The 16076-nt window shown below is 46.7% G+C and overlaps 1 protein-coding gene across 9 annotated transcripts in view; it reads right to left on the bottom strand.

Annotated features, from left to right (window-relative positions):
* LOC119660390 (dystrophin, isoforms A/C/F/G/H) overlaps positions 1-16076 on the bottom strand; it is a 1277654-nt gene that overhangs the window by 1150990 nt on the left and 110588 nt on the right. For all 9 annotated transcript variants that reach the window (XM_038068919.1, XM_038068914.1, XM_038068920.1 and 6 more), the window contains 2 exons: positions 3379-3507; positions 3134-3310 (listed from right to left, as the gene is read on the bottom strand). In XM_038068919.1, the coding sequence (XP_037924847.1) occupies positions 3134-3310; positions 3379-3507 (306 nt within the window). The remainder of the gene's footprint in view (positions 1-3133; positions 3311-3378; positions 3508-16076) is intronic.

Raw genomic sequence — 16076 nt, 5'->3', positions numbered from 1 at the left:
TAGTCGGTGAATATTACGGAGTGTAGCGAAAACGGCGAGAAGTTCACGATCGTAAGCAAAATACCGCTGTTCAGCCACCGACACCTTCCTGTAGAAGGGACGTACTGAAGCCATTGTTGGTCTAAGGCCACACCGATGACAATGTTGCAAGCGTTGGTACGCAAAGCTATCGAACTGGAAACCAGATGTCAGCCTCGATTATTCAGCTGAATTTTAACTCTCAGTGACTTGCAGAACGTAGCGGGAATAACAATTAATGATGCCAAGAAAACATCTTAACCGCGAGGAATCTGTGAGCTTCGGCAAGTTCGAGATTCCCTGTATTTTAGGCTCTGGTCAAGTGAAACCCTTCTTGCTGAAGTGAAAACCAACTTGAGACTGGCGAATATGCCGTTTACCCAAGTTGACCTGTCTTGGCTGCCTGCAATAACGAAAGAAGTTCCTCGAGGTTACGTTGATGTTGCAAATGGTCGTTGGAGGAAAGCAAGATGTCTTGGTGGTGGTTTAAAGTCTGCTACTTATGTTGGGCTGCATTTCTCAACTCCATCGACATACCTACGAATTCAAACAGGTCGAAGAGCGTGATAAAAGCCCACTTCCAGCGACGGGGATCTGGTAGAATGCTTGTTTCAGGTAAAGCCGCTAGTATTCTAGAGCAAACCCTCTATTATGGGCAATTAGCCTTGGACACTATATGCAGAGTGCTCGCCCACTGACTCGGAAAGGGCCGAATGATACTGCGCCTCAACAGGAATTCGAACACCTGCTTCGCTGTGATGAGGTGATGATTAGTCCGCTGTGCTTGAGTTCTAGGATCGCTGTTTGAACATCGGCAATGATGAATGACCGAGGTAAAAAGTGAGACACTAAATACCGAAGATAGTGGTGGGCATCCCATTGGCTGCCTGCTCCGAGAATGGCCTGGTGATGAGTCGCTTCGGTATGATGGAGCGCATGGGGCCGGAGTCTACCAAAAAATGGGTTGCGGTGCTGCGAACCGATGCGTAGAGACGGCTCTCAGAGAAAGTGCTCGCATGGGTTGCCGAGTAGAACCCGATATTCTTTTGCTGTAATTTTTTTTTTTAATGAAAAACGTAAAATTTCTATTCCCTTAGAATTTATTCTATCAAGTGGAGAAAATTATATCGGCCAAGTGACCGCCGCCAGACTTGATGACCACACGGGCCCGTTTTATGGCATTTTCCATCACTCTTGTCAGATCTTCGGGCGAACATCCTCTTTACGGTCTTCAAGAGTCTGAGACTTGTTCACGTAAACCCAAAGTCCCCGAAGCAGTCCGAAACAGTTAAATCGTGTGACCTGGCCAGCCAGTGCAAATCAGCGATCCGGAAATGCTTCCTTGAGAATATCGGTTATGACCCGAGCAGTGTGCGCCGTTGCACTGTAACTTCATCCAATTGAGGAAGAAAAAATTCGGTAATCATGGCTCTGTAGCGCGTGCCGTCCACAGTCGTCGTTTGGTCCGCGACGTTCTGAAGGAAAAATGGCTCAATGACTCCTCCAGCGTAGACAGCACACCATGCAGCAACTTTGAGAAGATGTAATGGCTCTTCATGGGTAATACACGAATTTTCGGTGCCCCAGAAACGATTATTTTGTTCATTCACGTAACTGCTAAGATGGAAAGGGCCTCATGATTCATGATAATTTTCTATGAAAAATCATCCTCCTCTTCGTTGACATTCAGGATGGCTTGAGCGTAGGTTAGACGGGTTTGGCGGTCAACAGCTAACAGCTGATGCACTGTCTGTACTTTGTAAGGGAACATCTTGAAATCTTCTACAAAAATTCTACGTTTGGGCCGCCAGCTAATGCTCAATTGTGTGACGTATCATGTGGTCGATCTTCTCCTCTTCGACGTATTAGGAAACAGCAGCAATATTCTCAGCAGAACGGCTGCTCCGGGGCCGGCCAGTCTTGGAAACAGTTCGTCTTGTCTCAGTCTTTTCAAGGCGAGTGGCCAAACGCCGCAGTGGTGTTGGACGGCCAGGAAACCTGCCACGAAATTCACGTTGCGTCAGCACAACCTACGACTTGTTGCGCAAAAAATGGAATCAATTATTCCGCGTTCTTGCGGAGTACTCATAGCTTGTGGATTTGTAGCCTGCGTTTGTTCACTTCACAAATGTCAAAACCGAATTGACAGTTGGCGCCATTTGCAAAAGTTTCAGGGCAGCGAGCTCCACAGTGGTCTTATCCAACAAGGGGCTTGGCGAGGCATAGAATATTCATGGTGATATGCGCACTTGCTGATGTGAGGTAGCCATAACGGAATTGCCCATACCATGTGCCTCATCGGCCACTGAAATGAACTCCTATAGCGCCTAATTTTTTAGAAGAACAACATTTGGTGTATGTAGTATGTCTTCGCTGACGCGCGTATCAACCAAAGGACGCATGTGATGCAAAAGCTGGCGCCGGATCCACATGTTTGACAAACCCCAACAAGCCTTCGTAAATTCAAACGTATGGATAGAGTGTTTGGCTTGGTTTGTATAGGTTTGCCAGCGCTTGCAACCGATGGGATCGAGTGTCAGCTTTTGGACTACTTGCTTGCTCAGAAAACGCTAACGCATTTAAAAACGTATGAAAAGTCATGTTTGGTCCCCAAACATTTGTGGAAGTTTAGAGTTTGCGGCAAGTGCTAAACGTGCGAAGCCGGCATGAGAGATCTCGGCGCTCGCGTCTGTAAGCAGTTTATGCAGCTGTACGTACGGTGATTCTGTGAAGCAGCCGATAATAACCGTCTTCAACGTTGGGTATTTGTCTCTGACGGGGAGCGGATAATATCCCACACATCCGAGATGGGGTTGGCACGCCAGAATGGTGCTAAACAAAAGCCTAGGTCTAAGGACTGCCACTTTGGAGCTGAACTGTCGGGCAAAATCTCTCGCGGAAGCAACACTTACTTGCGCCAGCAGCGCTGAGCAGGCGGCGGGACCGTTTCTGGGGACACATAAACGTAAACTTTTAAGGATTATCCGAAAAATCAGATTATCCATAAATTTAAATGATTCGAAAATCAGGGTAATCCCAACGTCGCCTGTTCAGTTAAAAGAACTGGCTTCGGAGCAGCCTACTCCTTGTATTAAATTATTCAATCAATTCTTACCAAACAATGTTGATACTGATCATGAACTAGGGAAGGTCCTGCTGAGGCCACATCAAGCACCAACGTGGTTCTTTCAACATTTCTGAGTTCACCAATGGCACGACTCAATCGCGATTCATACGCAGCTTGAGGAGCTGTGCATTTGTTCAGTTTCAGTTGACAGGATTTGAAGCGATTCTGTAAAAAAATATTAGAAAGGCTCTCATTTTATTAACCATAGTTGATGAAGTATATTTCAAACTTACCTCCAGTAAATTAAGTTGGTCCCTTAATCGATTGGCTGCCTCAACTTTTCCCTTTTGGGCGTATTGCGTGATAAGATCTCGGACTTCGTTTAATATCTTCTCGTTTTCTTTAAACTCTTCGGCAAGGCGCTGTAAAAATAATTGCAATTAAAATAACTCCGGAATGTTACTCTCTAGGAAGAATAAACTGTCACAACTATTTGTACAAGAAACACCAATACCCAATGCATTCGAAAATAAGCAAAATTTCACCCAGCATCGAATAGAAGGCTCTCGACTTTATGCTTGAGAGACAATTAATTTTAAATTACCTCAAACTACACCACTATACCTATTTAATAGACAACGTAGGACCAACCCTTCTATGTTAAGAATCTGGAAAATTGTCAAACATCTAATAGTACCCATTTGTTACTCCCCCTCGAATATTACTTTGTCCTGGTGGGAGAACCTTATGAATATCGAAACTATATATTTATATATCTCCAAGTGGTAAGAAGTCGCAGATTTCGAATCTATTCGCGATTATGAATAATCAAACCTGGGATTTTGAAAGCCTCACAAAATTCATTTTCCCCCACGGAGAAATCCACTTCAGAAACGCTTGTATTTAGTCCCTCACTTATCGTCCGCGATACTACTGCCTAAATTGACCACTAAACGGAAGAGGAAGGCTCGACAAAAGGAAACTCCAGCCATTATATAGGAGGACTTTATGCTAATTCCTGCCTGTCAGAAGACTTTCCTTCATCCTTGCCAGGAAGAGTGGAAGAAAGGGAAGCTGGTGTCGTGAACGCTACCGGTCTAAAGTCGGTATGTGAAAACGGATCGAAGCGGCTCAAACACCGTGAATCCAGGAAGGATCCCAACCAACGGCAGAATGAAGAAGTGCGGAAGGTGGCGAAGTTCCTTGGCAATGAGAACATGGACGCAGCTAGATCACCGGATGCGGTATTGCCCAAACAAATTGAACGCAAGGAAGCGGAATCTTCTTCAGAAGATTGAGAAAAACAGGTTGCCGGAGTGAAACTCACACTGAATGCAGCAGAATCTTCGGTTAGCGGCAATACGCGCAAGAAGCGTATAGACCAACACATTTGTGGTGGGCGACGCTTTTCTGTACCCTTCTCTAGGGACTGCGTCCGAGAGGATTATGACCACTGTACCTGGAGGTAACCAAATCAGCAAAAGAGGTCTCAACGATGCTGGTCTCTCCAATAATCAAAAATTCATCGGAGAAGATCTTTGGATGAGGAAAAGACCTTAAAGAACAGCGTTACAAGAGCCTGGACACTGTTAGAATGACTTACATGCGTACGCAGCGTGGAAAACACGCCTACAGAAGTGTGTCACTGCTCAGGGAGACTAATTTGTTCAAAGACTTCTGAAATTATGCATCGATTCTCCAATAAATTTTGTTTTGCAGATTTATTCTCATTACTTGAAATACACATCCTGCATGCACAAGCTGCAGTCTCCAAGGATGGTAAAATGTCATAGGCACAATTAGGGGGGGTGGATAACCGGCATATTGCTGGAAGTAGTAAATGCCCGGAATTTAGGAAGGCGTTAATTGCAATGACAAAATGAGGTTAATACAAATAAACCTCAATCATTGCAGGGTCGCACAAGATTGCTTATTATTATAGAAACATTCTCTCAGTTGGATGTAGTTGTGGCCAATGAAGGTGATTTAAACACTTATCGGAAAGGAGGATCCGGTTCAATTGTAGATTTGACTTTTGTGAGCCCTGCGGTAGCACGTGACATATCCTGGCGAATTAGCGAGAACTTCACGTACAACGACCATCAGGTAATCACTTTTAAACTAAGGACCGACCCACAGGGCAGGAGACCGCACCCCGGAAGCCGAAATCCAAAAGAACACCCGAATGGTCTGCAAAAGCGATGGACGAGCAAGCATTCATGGAGGTGTGGCTAGACCTGCCCAACAAAGCATGTACCTCCACGGATAGAGCTCTCCACGTAATACAAAGCATCTCTAAAGCATGTGACGCGTCGGGCAATAGGTAGAATTGATCAAGGGCAAAAGGAGCATGCCATAGGCAAGCTCGCCAGAACCTCAAGCTCGCCATTCAGCGGAGTAAGAGAGAATGCTTTAAGGAGCTCTGTTTGGAAGCGGACATAAATCCGTGGGGTAGCGCCTATAAAATCGTGACAGGACGATTTAGAGGCCGATCATCTCCGCAGATCACGTGCCCTATGCTCTTGTTGAAAATAATCCAGAGGTTCTTTCCCCAGCAAGAGGGGGGTACTGACACCTTCTAGCGTCCCTTGAATGTTACGCCGATTCCATCAGTCACCTAGGACGAGCTACTGGAGATCTGCAGTCGAATAGGCGATAGCAAAGCCCCGGGTCTGGATGACATGCCGAATAAGGCCCTTAAACTTGCCATCAAATGTTGACCGGATATGTTCGCGGAGCTATTCGAAACGTGCATGTCCGAGGGTATCTTTCCTGCACCATGGAAGCGGCAGAAGCTGGTGCTGCTACCTAAGGCTCGCAAACCTCCAGGGCAACCGTCCTCCTATAGATCCATATGTCTTCTAGACACTATGGAGAAAATGTTGGAGTGGGTTATTTATAATAGATTACCCCCAGTCGTCGAGAGCCAAGAGGGCCTTTCAGATAGCTAGTATGGGTTCCCTAAAGCCAGATCAACCGTTGATGCCATAAAAATGGTTAGTGGTTTCGCCGAAAATGCAATTCACGGAAAGGGCTGTATCAACAAATATTGTGTGTGGTGGCCCTGAATGTGAGGAATGCATTTAACTCGGCCAATTGGAATCTTATACGAAAGTCTCTGGCGACGATTGGTATTCCCCCCTACCTCGCCGTTATTATCGATAGCTACTTGCAAGAGCGGACACTCTGGTATTATACCGATGATGAACCCAAGAAGTACGTTGTCAACGTGGGTGCCCCACAGAGCTCTCTACTGGGCCCACTGCTGTGGAACATCATGTATAATGATGTACTTAACTTTCCGGTTTCGGAGGAGGCCACGTTGGACGGTTACGCCGATGATATAGCACTGATTGTGGTCGCAAAGCATCTCGAGGATGCTGAGTTGTACTCAAGCGAAGCAATCAATATTGTTAAGGCTTGGTTAAAGAGTGCTGGATTGGCACTCGCGGAGGGAAAAGACGGTCCTCATCACTTAGCGCCGCAAAAGAAATTATGCCTGCATTAGAATCGGGAATCGTATCATCACTTCCAAGCCGGCCATCAAATACTTGGGGTGATGATAGACGGAAAACTCATACTTCCGAAAAAGCATCCACCACGAGTATGGCTCTGGCAAGAATGATGCCCAACGTAGGAGGACCGCGGTATACTTGCAGGCTGCTCATAGCCAGGGTGGTAAGTTCTATCTTGCTGTATGCAGTCCCAGTTTGGGGAAAAGCGCTGCAGATTTTAGGCAAAGCACATAAACTGAGTACGGTTTACACAAGAACAGCCTGAAGAGTGTGTTCTGCCTTGAGGACCATTTCAGATTACGCAGCGTTTGTCATCTCCGGAATTATGCCGATTTTATATCTTCTTTATCACAGGTGGAAAAAGTCGAAAGAAAGAGATCCATAAGCAGATGGCAACAGCGATGAGACCAGTCAAAAAAGGGTCGTAGGACTTACATCAACCTCAAGCCCTTCCATCGGGGAGTCGCTGGAGAGAAAGCATGGGGAGATCAATTATAATCTCAGTTTCTCACCGGCCATGGAGGATACCGTCAATACCTGTACAGGTTTAAACTGGATACCTCAGCTAATTGTCCAAATTGCGACGGGGTCCTAGAGGACCCAGCGCACGTATTCTTCCAATGCCCTAGGTTCGTGGAAGAACTTGTTACTTCCGGATTGCTCCGCCAGCTACGCCTGCTACCCACGGTTAGGAGAGCCCCTCAGACGGGTGAGTTTCACCTCATGCTGAATGGCATCATTCTCGTGCGGAGCGCGGAGGAATCCGTGTTAATTAGCCTGTGCCTCCACAATACCCCACCCCAGCAGCTGATACCGTGCTTCAGCGACAAACCCGACTCCTAGCCCGGCAACTTTAGGGGCGCAGATCAAATTTCACGCGCCATGCACCCCTTCTCACCGAAACTTCAGCTCCGGAAACAAAAGGCTTTAACACGGAGATATTTTTGGGCCTGCCTCTCATATGGTGGTCGCAAAGACTTCCGGGATGCATTCACGGGAACCAAGACGTGTGTGCAGATATTCAGGTCTTAGTAATGACTTCGGCCGGTACTCCAAAGCGTGGAATCCATTCACAGCAAAGGGCCTTGGCGCATGACTGTGCGGTAATGTCGCCCAAAGGTATTGCTTCAGGCCACCGCGTGAACCAATCGATGATTGTGAAGTAATACTTGAAGTCATGCGAATCTCGCAAGGGGCCAATAATATCGATGTGGATCGTGTGAAAATGCTTTGTAGAAAGAGGAAATGGGCCTACTTCTTTCTGTACGTGCTTAGTGACTCTACACTTTTAGCACGCGATGCACTGTCTGGCCCATGAGTTAACATCCTTATTCATTGACGGCCAGGAATATCTACTAGTGACAAACCCATTCGTTGCCTGAATGCCTGGATGCGCAAAATCGTGTATTTTATGGAAGACTTCTTGCGAAAAACGACCGGAATATATGACCTGGGTCCCTTTTCAGAGGCCTCACAGACTATTTCAGACGTTGAGCCGGAAAGGGGAAACTCTCGAAATTTATATTTGGTGCTGTCCCTGAGATTCTGAAGCACTGCGTTATCCTTCAGTGCCTTGGCGATTGCCGAAAAATCGACCGTGGCAGGAATTTTAACCTCTGAAACGCATGACAAAGCATCTGCAACTACATTATCTTTACCAGACACGTGTTGAATGCCTGAAGTAAACTGACTTATGAAACTCGGGTGCCGGAGTTGGTGAGAGGACGTTTTGTCGGGTTTCTGCTTAAACGTGAAGGTGAGAGGCTTGTGATCCGTGAACACTGTGAACGGGCTGCCTTCTAGGGAAGTACTTTATTGCCATGCACGCGGCTAATAGCTTACGATCATAGGTGTTATAGCTCTGTATTTAATTTCTTAGAAGAAAAAAGCTCAACGGCTACCAGGTTTGGTTCACCTTTTGGTGAAGGACAGCACCTACCACGATGTCTGTGGGATCGACGAATACGGCGAGGGATGCATCTGTTTGAGGAAATGACAGGAGTATAGCGTCAGTCAGCTGTCGTTTGGCTAGCTCAAACGCCTGGACGGCGTGTGTAGACCACATAATCCCGCATGAGTCTTTAGTCTTGGGTCCAAACAAGCACCCTGTGCCTCCACAATACCATCAATATTTAAATTGGTAGTAACGAAACCGTCTCAAAATTTATCAATATGTATCTGAGGCAATTAGACTACGAAGGAGAGAAGGCAGCAAAGGTAGTGTGAGTAGGGTGAGGGAGAGTCTCAGACTGTGTGCGCTCAGCCAAACTCATGTAAAAGTTATACCTAATATCATCAAGCCAAATTATAGTTGCAGGCTTCTAATTGCAGGTGAACTCCAACCAAACCAGGTACACTTTCTACCAGAGAAGTAAGGGAAGTTTGTTCAAACTGACTGCGGAGTGCCAAAAACCACTAGAAAGGAACAGTACATGATATGGCAGTAAAGGTGGATTATTCCTTAAATGCACTAACCTAATCTGAGGAAATATAAGGTTGATTGGATTGAGACCAATGATGAATCAGATACAACCATGGGCTGCACGAAATATTTTCAGAAGTAATGATAGGCTGACTCACATCCAAAATTATTTGGGGAGAAAATTCGAAGGACCAAGTTCAGTGAGCAAGTCAAGGGGAGGCTAGGCGGAGACTTTTGGAAGCAGCGTCCTGAAGGTCAAAAACCTCAACGACGATGAAGATGGAGCAATTTTTTTCTTAATAAAGTTCCTCAAGGGACACAGTAGTTACAGGATCGCTTCAGATTGAACAAATCAGCCGTTCCTTCGTAAAGAAAATACTGACGTTAGAGGCTAATTGTTAACAGCTGCAACACAAAACTTCAGGACCTAGATCGAGCCCAAAAACCACTTTGGACGCGTGACTTAAACGTACTGGTGTATACTATACCAAGGCCATCCCGCTGAACTATTAGTTCAGGTCGCTCCCGAGGATATGGACAGAAGGGAGAAAGGGCCGATTTTGGAGGATGTTAATCCCACACACTACAGTCTGGCGCAACAACCAAAGATTTCGTTCCTACCAGGTGTACTCCTAATTAATTTCCGGTTTTTTTTTGTGAATAAAGCACATAATTCCAAGGGAACCGTAATAATTATTTTATTCGAAATATTTTCCATCGCTTTCTACACATTTTTCCCACCTTTCTGGTAATTCGTGAATCCCACGCCAGTAGAATTGACTTTGGAGGTGAACCACTCAGTGAGCCATTTCTGCAAATTTTCGTAGGAGTCGAAGCGTTTCTCAGAAAGTGCGTGGCCCAATGAGTCAAAGAGGTGGTAATTCGATGGGGCCAGGTCTGGTGAGTAAGCCGCATGGTTAAGCACCTCCCACTTGAGTTTTTCCAGCGTGCCGCGAACAACTTTCGACTTATGCGATGGTGCATTGTCGTGGAGCGAAATCACCTTCTCCTGTCTTTCTCAATATTCCGGTCGGTTCTCCACAATCGCTCGGCTTAAATCTTTCATTTGTCGTTTGTAGCGAACGGCGTTCACTGTTTTACCAGGTTTCAGCAGTTAAAAGTAGATCACACCGGTCTGGTCCCACCACACACACAACATAACCTTCCGACCATAAGGATTTGGTGGTGCTGTCGATGGTTCACCTGGACTCATTTGTTGCGTTTAGGGTTCTCCGAGACAATCCACTTTTCGTCGCCCGTACCAATACGATGGAGAAAGACTTTCTTTTGTCCCGTTGAAGCAGCATTTCACACGTCACTTTTCGGTCCTTCATTTGTCTCTCGGCCAGTTCATGCGGCACACACTTTCCATACTTCTGACATTTTCCCATGGCTTTCAGAGGTTTCTAAATTGCTTGCTGTCGTTGCGTTTGCGTGTTGTCTTCATCCAATAATGCTTGCAATTCGGCGTTATCAAACAATTTTCGCTTGCCGAAGCGTGCGGCGTCGTTCATGTCGAAATCTCTATTTTTGAATTGTCATAACCACGTTTCACATGTTTGAAGTGTTAATGCACGATCGTCATAAACTTCCACAAGGGCACAGTGGCTCTCGGACATTTTTTGTCCTTGATTGAACATGAAAAGCAATGCATGGCGCATATGCTCGAAATTTGGCACTGCTGGAGGAACTTTTTGGGGAAACGTCAACGTAGCTTAGACACTCAGCAACAACTAAACAAAATGACAGGTATGTGCGACCAACAGCAACACAAAACATAGATCGCCATCCATCGAAAAAAACGGAAATTAATTAGGAGTACACCTGGTATGTAAGCTGCGGAATCGTCCATCCTCATGTAGGGGGCCAAAAGTTCTTCAGAGGATTCTTCTCTCCAATTCAAGCAAGAGTTCGATTTTTTTTTTTGCTAAGAACCCAGGTCCCCGAGGAATACATAAGGACTGACAAGACAGTAAGAGCTTTGATCCTATGGTGAGACGTCTCAAACGAAACAGTTTTTGTCAGCTGAAATAGACGCTTTTAGCAGCCAACAACCGTGTGCGGATTACATAGTCATAGCTGTTATCAGTTGTAATTTTCAGCAACTAGCATCCTTATATCTTATAAAGGAGATGTTTAAATGCTTAACCCCTCGGAGCTTTGCAGGCTTCCATACCAATTGGTCAGTAGAGCGTTAGGGCGGGCCTCAACTAGCCTTGTCTCGGCAAAAAGGGGCTCTGCCGAGATCGACTTACTTTCCCCGGAAAAATTGAGGCTATGGCAGCCAACTATGAAAAAACAAAAAAACAAAAATATAAACCTATTAAGCAAACACAGTTAAACTTCGATCGTGACGATCCAACCCCGAGTGAAGGGGCAACCATGAGCTCATCGATGGAGAACCTGAGTCTATACTCAGATTCCTCACTTATTCAAGTGGGAACCAATCCAATTGGGACCCAGTCCTTAACGGACGAGCCGAAGCAGGCCCCTTCTTTCAGTACTCCTGACCCCAGGCTCCAATCGGCGCCACCTGCTGAGGCTAAAGTCTTGCCCATGGGTAAGCACCTGTCCACAGACAGCAAACTGCCTTCGGGCAAACTGCCTTCGGGCAAACAGCCTCCGGGCAAACCGCCTTCGGGCAAACCGCCTCCTTGCAAACCGCCTTCGGGCAAACCGCCTCTGAGCAACGCACAACCAAAGAGCTGTGCCAAGGTTGAGGGGAAAGGAGCGTTCGGGCCACCTGCGGCTTGGGGAAACCGAAGCGGCAGCGGTCCTCGGACGATCCTAACTCTTCGACACAAAAGGTAGCAAAGAGGGCACGGCCGGCAACGGCTAGGCCTTCATTTGCAGTCAAGGCTATCGAAGCCGATGGATGGGTCCTGTACGACGACTCTAATCCATCCGGCTACGATACTGAGCAGTGCGAACAGCCTAGGAGGAAACTCCTCCTAGCTGTAAGGACTGTGTCCGCGCAAGGCGTTAAGCTTTGCTTTGAGTCGGTAGGTGTATACCGTAAAATGTTACGGTTGAACTTTGCCGACGAAGACACGAACGAGTGGCTCAGGCAGTACTGCTCCTCCCTTAACGCTGTGTGGGAGGGTGCGTGACTAACCTTGAAAAGGGTCTCTGAGCTTCCATCGATCAAAAAGTGCTTTCTCTGGCTTCCAGAAGAAAAGCGAAATGGTGTTGGGGTTCTGGAACAACTTGGTGTAAAGAACAACCTTAACACTTCCACCTGGTTGCTGCTAGGCAGCAAAACAGAAGAGAGAACCGATAGGCCGGGAACTTTCCTCACTATCGGCGTTCCCGAACCTGATGTTAAGAAGGTTCGGGAAAAATCGGGTTGCCAGCTCTACTATGGGCTGGGGACCGTCACGTTACAAATGTCGGCTCCTAAAACCATTGAAGGGGACATGCAGTCACTGACATCTACATCTGAAACGTAGATGAGGTGCCATATTTCCCAAGTAAATTTGCAGCATTGTAAAGCGGCGGCTGCACTTATCAGTCGTCGGATCAACAGCTGCAAGACATTTATATACCTCATACAAGAATCGTGGGTTGTTGGTGGGGTAGTCAGGGGCCTAAACTTCCAACATACTGACCTATTGTATGCCAATGGAAGTGATCGACCCCGCACCTGCATGGTAGTCTCCAAAGACTTCCAGGCTAACTTGGTTAACGACCTTTGTGATGGCTACACCACATCAGCTAAGCTAACCATAAAAAGTCAACAGGGAGATAAAGAGATACTATGATGCTCTGCATATTTTCCTTACGACGCAGAAGACGTTCCCAGTGGAACATTCATCAGAGCTATCCAATATGCCAAAAGTAGAGGCATGGGGGTAATAGCAGGATGTGATGTCAACGCTCACCACATATGCTGGGGAAGTTCCAACATCAATGCAAGAGGATCGAGACTACTGGAGTATCTAGTAGGAACCGAATTGCAGATCCTAAATGTGGGTAATGAACCCACTTTCTTCAACGTGGTCAAGTGAGAGGTCATCGACATCACGGTGGCATCTCCTGACATCGCGGCTCTGATCGGAGAATATCAAACGATATCACACTCTCGGATCACAGACGCACTGATTTCGTTATGGGCATGGATCCACCTCCACCAACTCCATTTCGGAATCCGATTGGGTAATGTATCAAACAGAATTGAGCGCCCGAGTCACGATCCCTGGGAAGCGCATCAAATCCATTGCTGGAATTGACAGCACCCAGATGATCACAACTAGCATAAGAGAAGCTTTCCAAGAAAGCTGTCCACTCAAGGTGCCAAAGAAGGGTAAAACACCATGGTGGAACTCGGATTTGGCAAAACAGAGGCGAACGACAAGGATGCTCCTTAATCGTGCTCTGAAGGGTGAATCAGGCAATAGCTGGAATCGCTATAAAGAGGCACTTAAAGCATAAGATCGACTAAACGATCATCTTGGAGACGCTTTTGCGAAGAGACTAACTATCTTGAGGCAACCTCAAAGTTGAAGCGGATTCTGGTCAAAGAACGTAGCCAGAAGCTGGGTTATTTACGTTCACAGAATGGGAAGTACACAGAAAGCGATGAAGAAACGGCAAACCATTTGCTAGAAGTGCACTTCCCAGGGAGCATCCAAAATCTAATTTCGAGGCCAATGGGTACATACAGCCCTCAACCGAGAGACTGAAATCTGGCATGCAAAGTAGTATCACTAGAGCGAGTGAAATGGGCATTTAACTCGTTCCATAGATACAAGTCTGCAGGTCCGGATGACATCATCCCTGCGCTAGTAATAGAAGGAATGGATGCTCTCGATCTACACATTCGGAATATATATCGTGCATGCTTAGCACACGCTTATATTCCAATTAAATGGCGGCATGTGAAGGTGTTGTTCATTCTCAAACCAGGAAAACCCACCTACACAGACGTAAAAAGCTTTCGACCGATCAGCCTAACGTCCTTTCTGCTAAAAGGACTAGAAAGACTAGTAGATCGGTTCATAAGGGATACACACATTCCTAAATGGCCACTTCACCTTAGGCAACACGCCTACCAGAAAGGCAAATCCACGGAGACAGCACTTCATGAACTTACGGCAAAAATTGAAAAAACGATGTCCGAAAAAGAATACGCCTTTGGCGCATTCATGGACATCGAAGGTGCCTTCAATTACGCCTCATTTGCGGCAATTTGTGATGCGACAAGACAGCATGGAATCGAACCGATGCTAATCAGTTGGATCCTTCACATGCTAGAGTGAAGAAAAATCCACATATCGGTCGACCAGAAGTCTATTGAAGCAGGATGGCTCAGGGGCTGCCCACAGAGAGAGTTTCTCTCTCCACTGTTATGGCTCTTGGTGATGAATACCCTGCTGTGGCTCCTGGAGGACAAAAAAGTCTTCGCGCAAGCATTTGCGGACGACCTAGCCGTAATAATTACCGGCAAGTTTGCGGACACAGTATGTGACCGTTTGAATGCAATTCTGCATGTAATCCACAGCTGGTGCCTCCGCAATGGACTCACGGTGAACGCTAGGAAGACTGGACTAGTTATGTTCACTAGGAACATCAGGTGGGGCAGCTATACGCTACCCACCTTAGCAGGGGCGAAATCCAGCTGGCACAAACAGTCAAGTACTCAGGAGTACATTTCGACTCCGAGTTAACGTGGAAGCCTCATATCCAGGAACAATATCAGAAATCCTGCAGATTGCTCTGGTGCTGTAGGAATGCGATAGGTAAGACCTGGGGACTTTCACCTAAACGGATTTACTGGATGTATACATCCATAATAAAACCCATTTTGATGTATGCATGCATCGTCTGGTGGCCAAGACTGAACTTTGCTAACAGCAGGAAGCTGCTAACGCAGGTTCAGAGACTTGGTTGCCTAAGTATTACTGGAGCAATGAGTACTACGCCGACTGCGGCACTTGAAGCTATCCTAAATTTACCCCCCATTCACTTGGAGGTGAAACGGAAAGCGACTAACGACGCATATAGGCTCGATACCATTGGGGCGTGGAAAGGCGGCCAATTCAACGATCATGCGTCTATCTGGAAATTCCTTGAAAAACATCCGGTAGCCCTGATGTCGACCGATCATATGGTTTCCAGATTCGTCTTTGAAAAACATACACTGTCGTAATCACCGAAAAAGAAGAATGGTCGACAAGTGGCCATGAGTCTTTTCAGATTACAGACCTAATAACCTTCACCGACGGGTCAGTCACGGAGGATGGATCCGGTGCAGGGGTGTTCTCGGAGAATCCGATTATAGAACTGGCCCGACCCCTCGGAAAAATGACAACCATATTCCAGGCGGAGATATATGCCATTTCATTGGCAGCAGAAGAATGTCTGCAACAAAAATGGAGGGGTCGCACCATTCGAATCTGTTCCGACAGTCGGGCGGCATTATCAGCACTAAATGGCAACAACATATCAAGCCAGTTGGTGTGGAGTTGTCATCAGCTGTTGCTGAAACTTAGCCGACTGAACGAAACATTCCTGATGTGGGTGCCGGGGCACTCTAACATCGCCGGTAATGAGGGGGCTGACAGACTGGCTCGCCGAGGGTCTGGATCCACAATGATGGGGCCAGAACCACCTCTTGGAATTCGACCATCTACTGTCAAGTCTACTCTGAAGGGTGAAATTGCAAGGATTCACGCATCCGAGTGGAGAAATTTGGACTCTTGCCGGCAAGCGAAAATCTTTGTGAAGGAGCCTAGGGCCACTAAAGCGGCATTTTTGTTGTCCCTTAAGAAGTAGGACATGAAAACCCTAGTAGGGCTTTTGACGGGACACTGCCCCTTAAACTACCATATGGAAAAGATTGGGGTAGTGGTTTCGGCGGTGTGCAGCCAATGTGAGGAGGAGGAGGAGACAGCCCTGCACTTTTTATGCAGCTGCCCGGCATCCTCAGATCTCAAACGAAGACACCTTGGCAAGGTTTTCTTCAATGAAGAATCTGCACACTCTCTGCTTCTTAAGAATGTTCTCAGATTCGCTAAGGCCTGCGAACACCGTAGGCGGGAAGCCATTGAATAGG

This window comes from Hermetia illucens, chromosome 6, assembly GCF_905115235.1.
Source record: "Hermetia illucens chromosome 6, iHerIll2.2.curated.20191125, whole genome shotgun sequence".
NCBI classification, from domain to species: domain Eukaryota; kingdom Metazoa; phylum Arthropoda; class Insecta; order Diptera; family Stratiomyidae; genus Hermetia; species Hermetia illucens.
The sequence above is the reverse complement of the archived record's forward strand: the minus strand, read 5'-3'. Positions and strand labels throughout refer to the sequence as shown.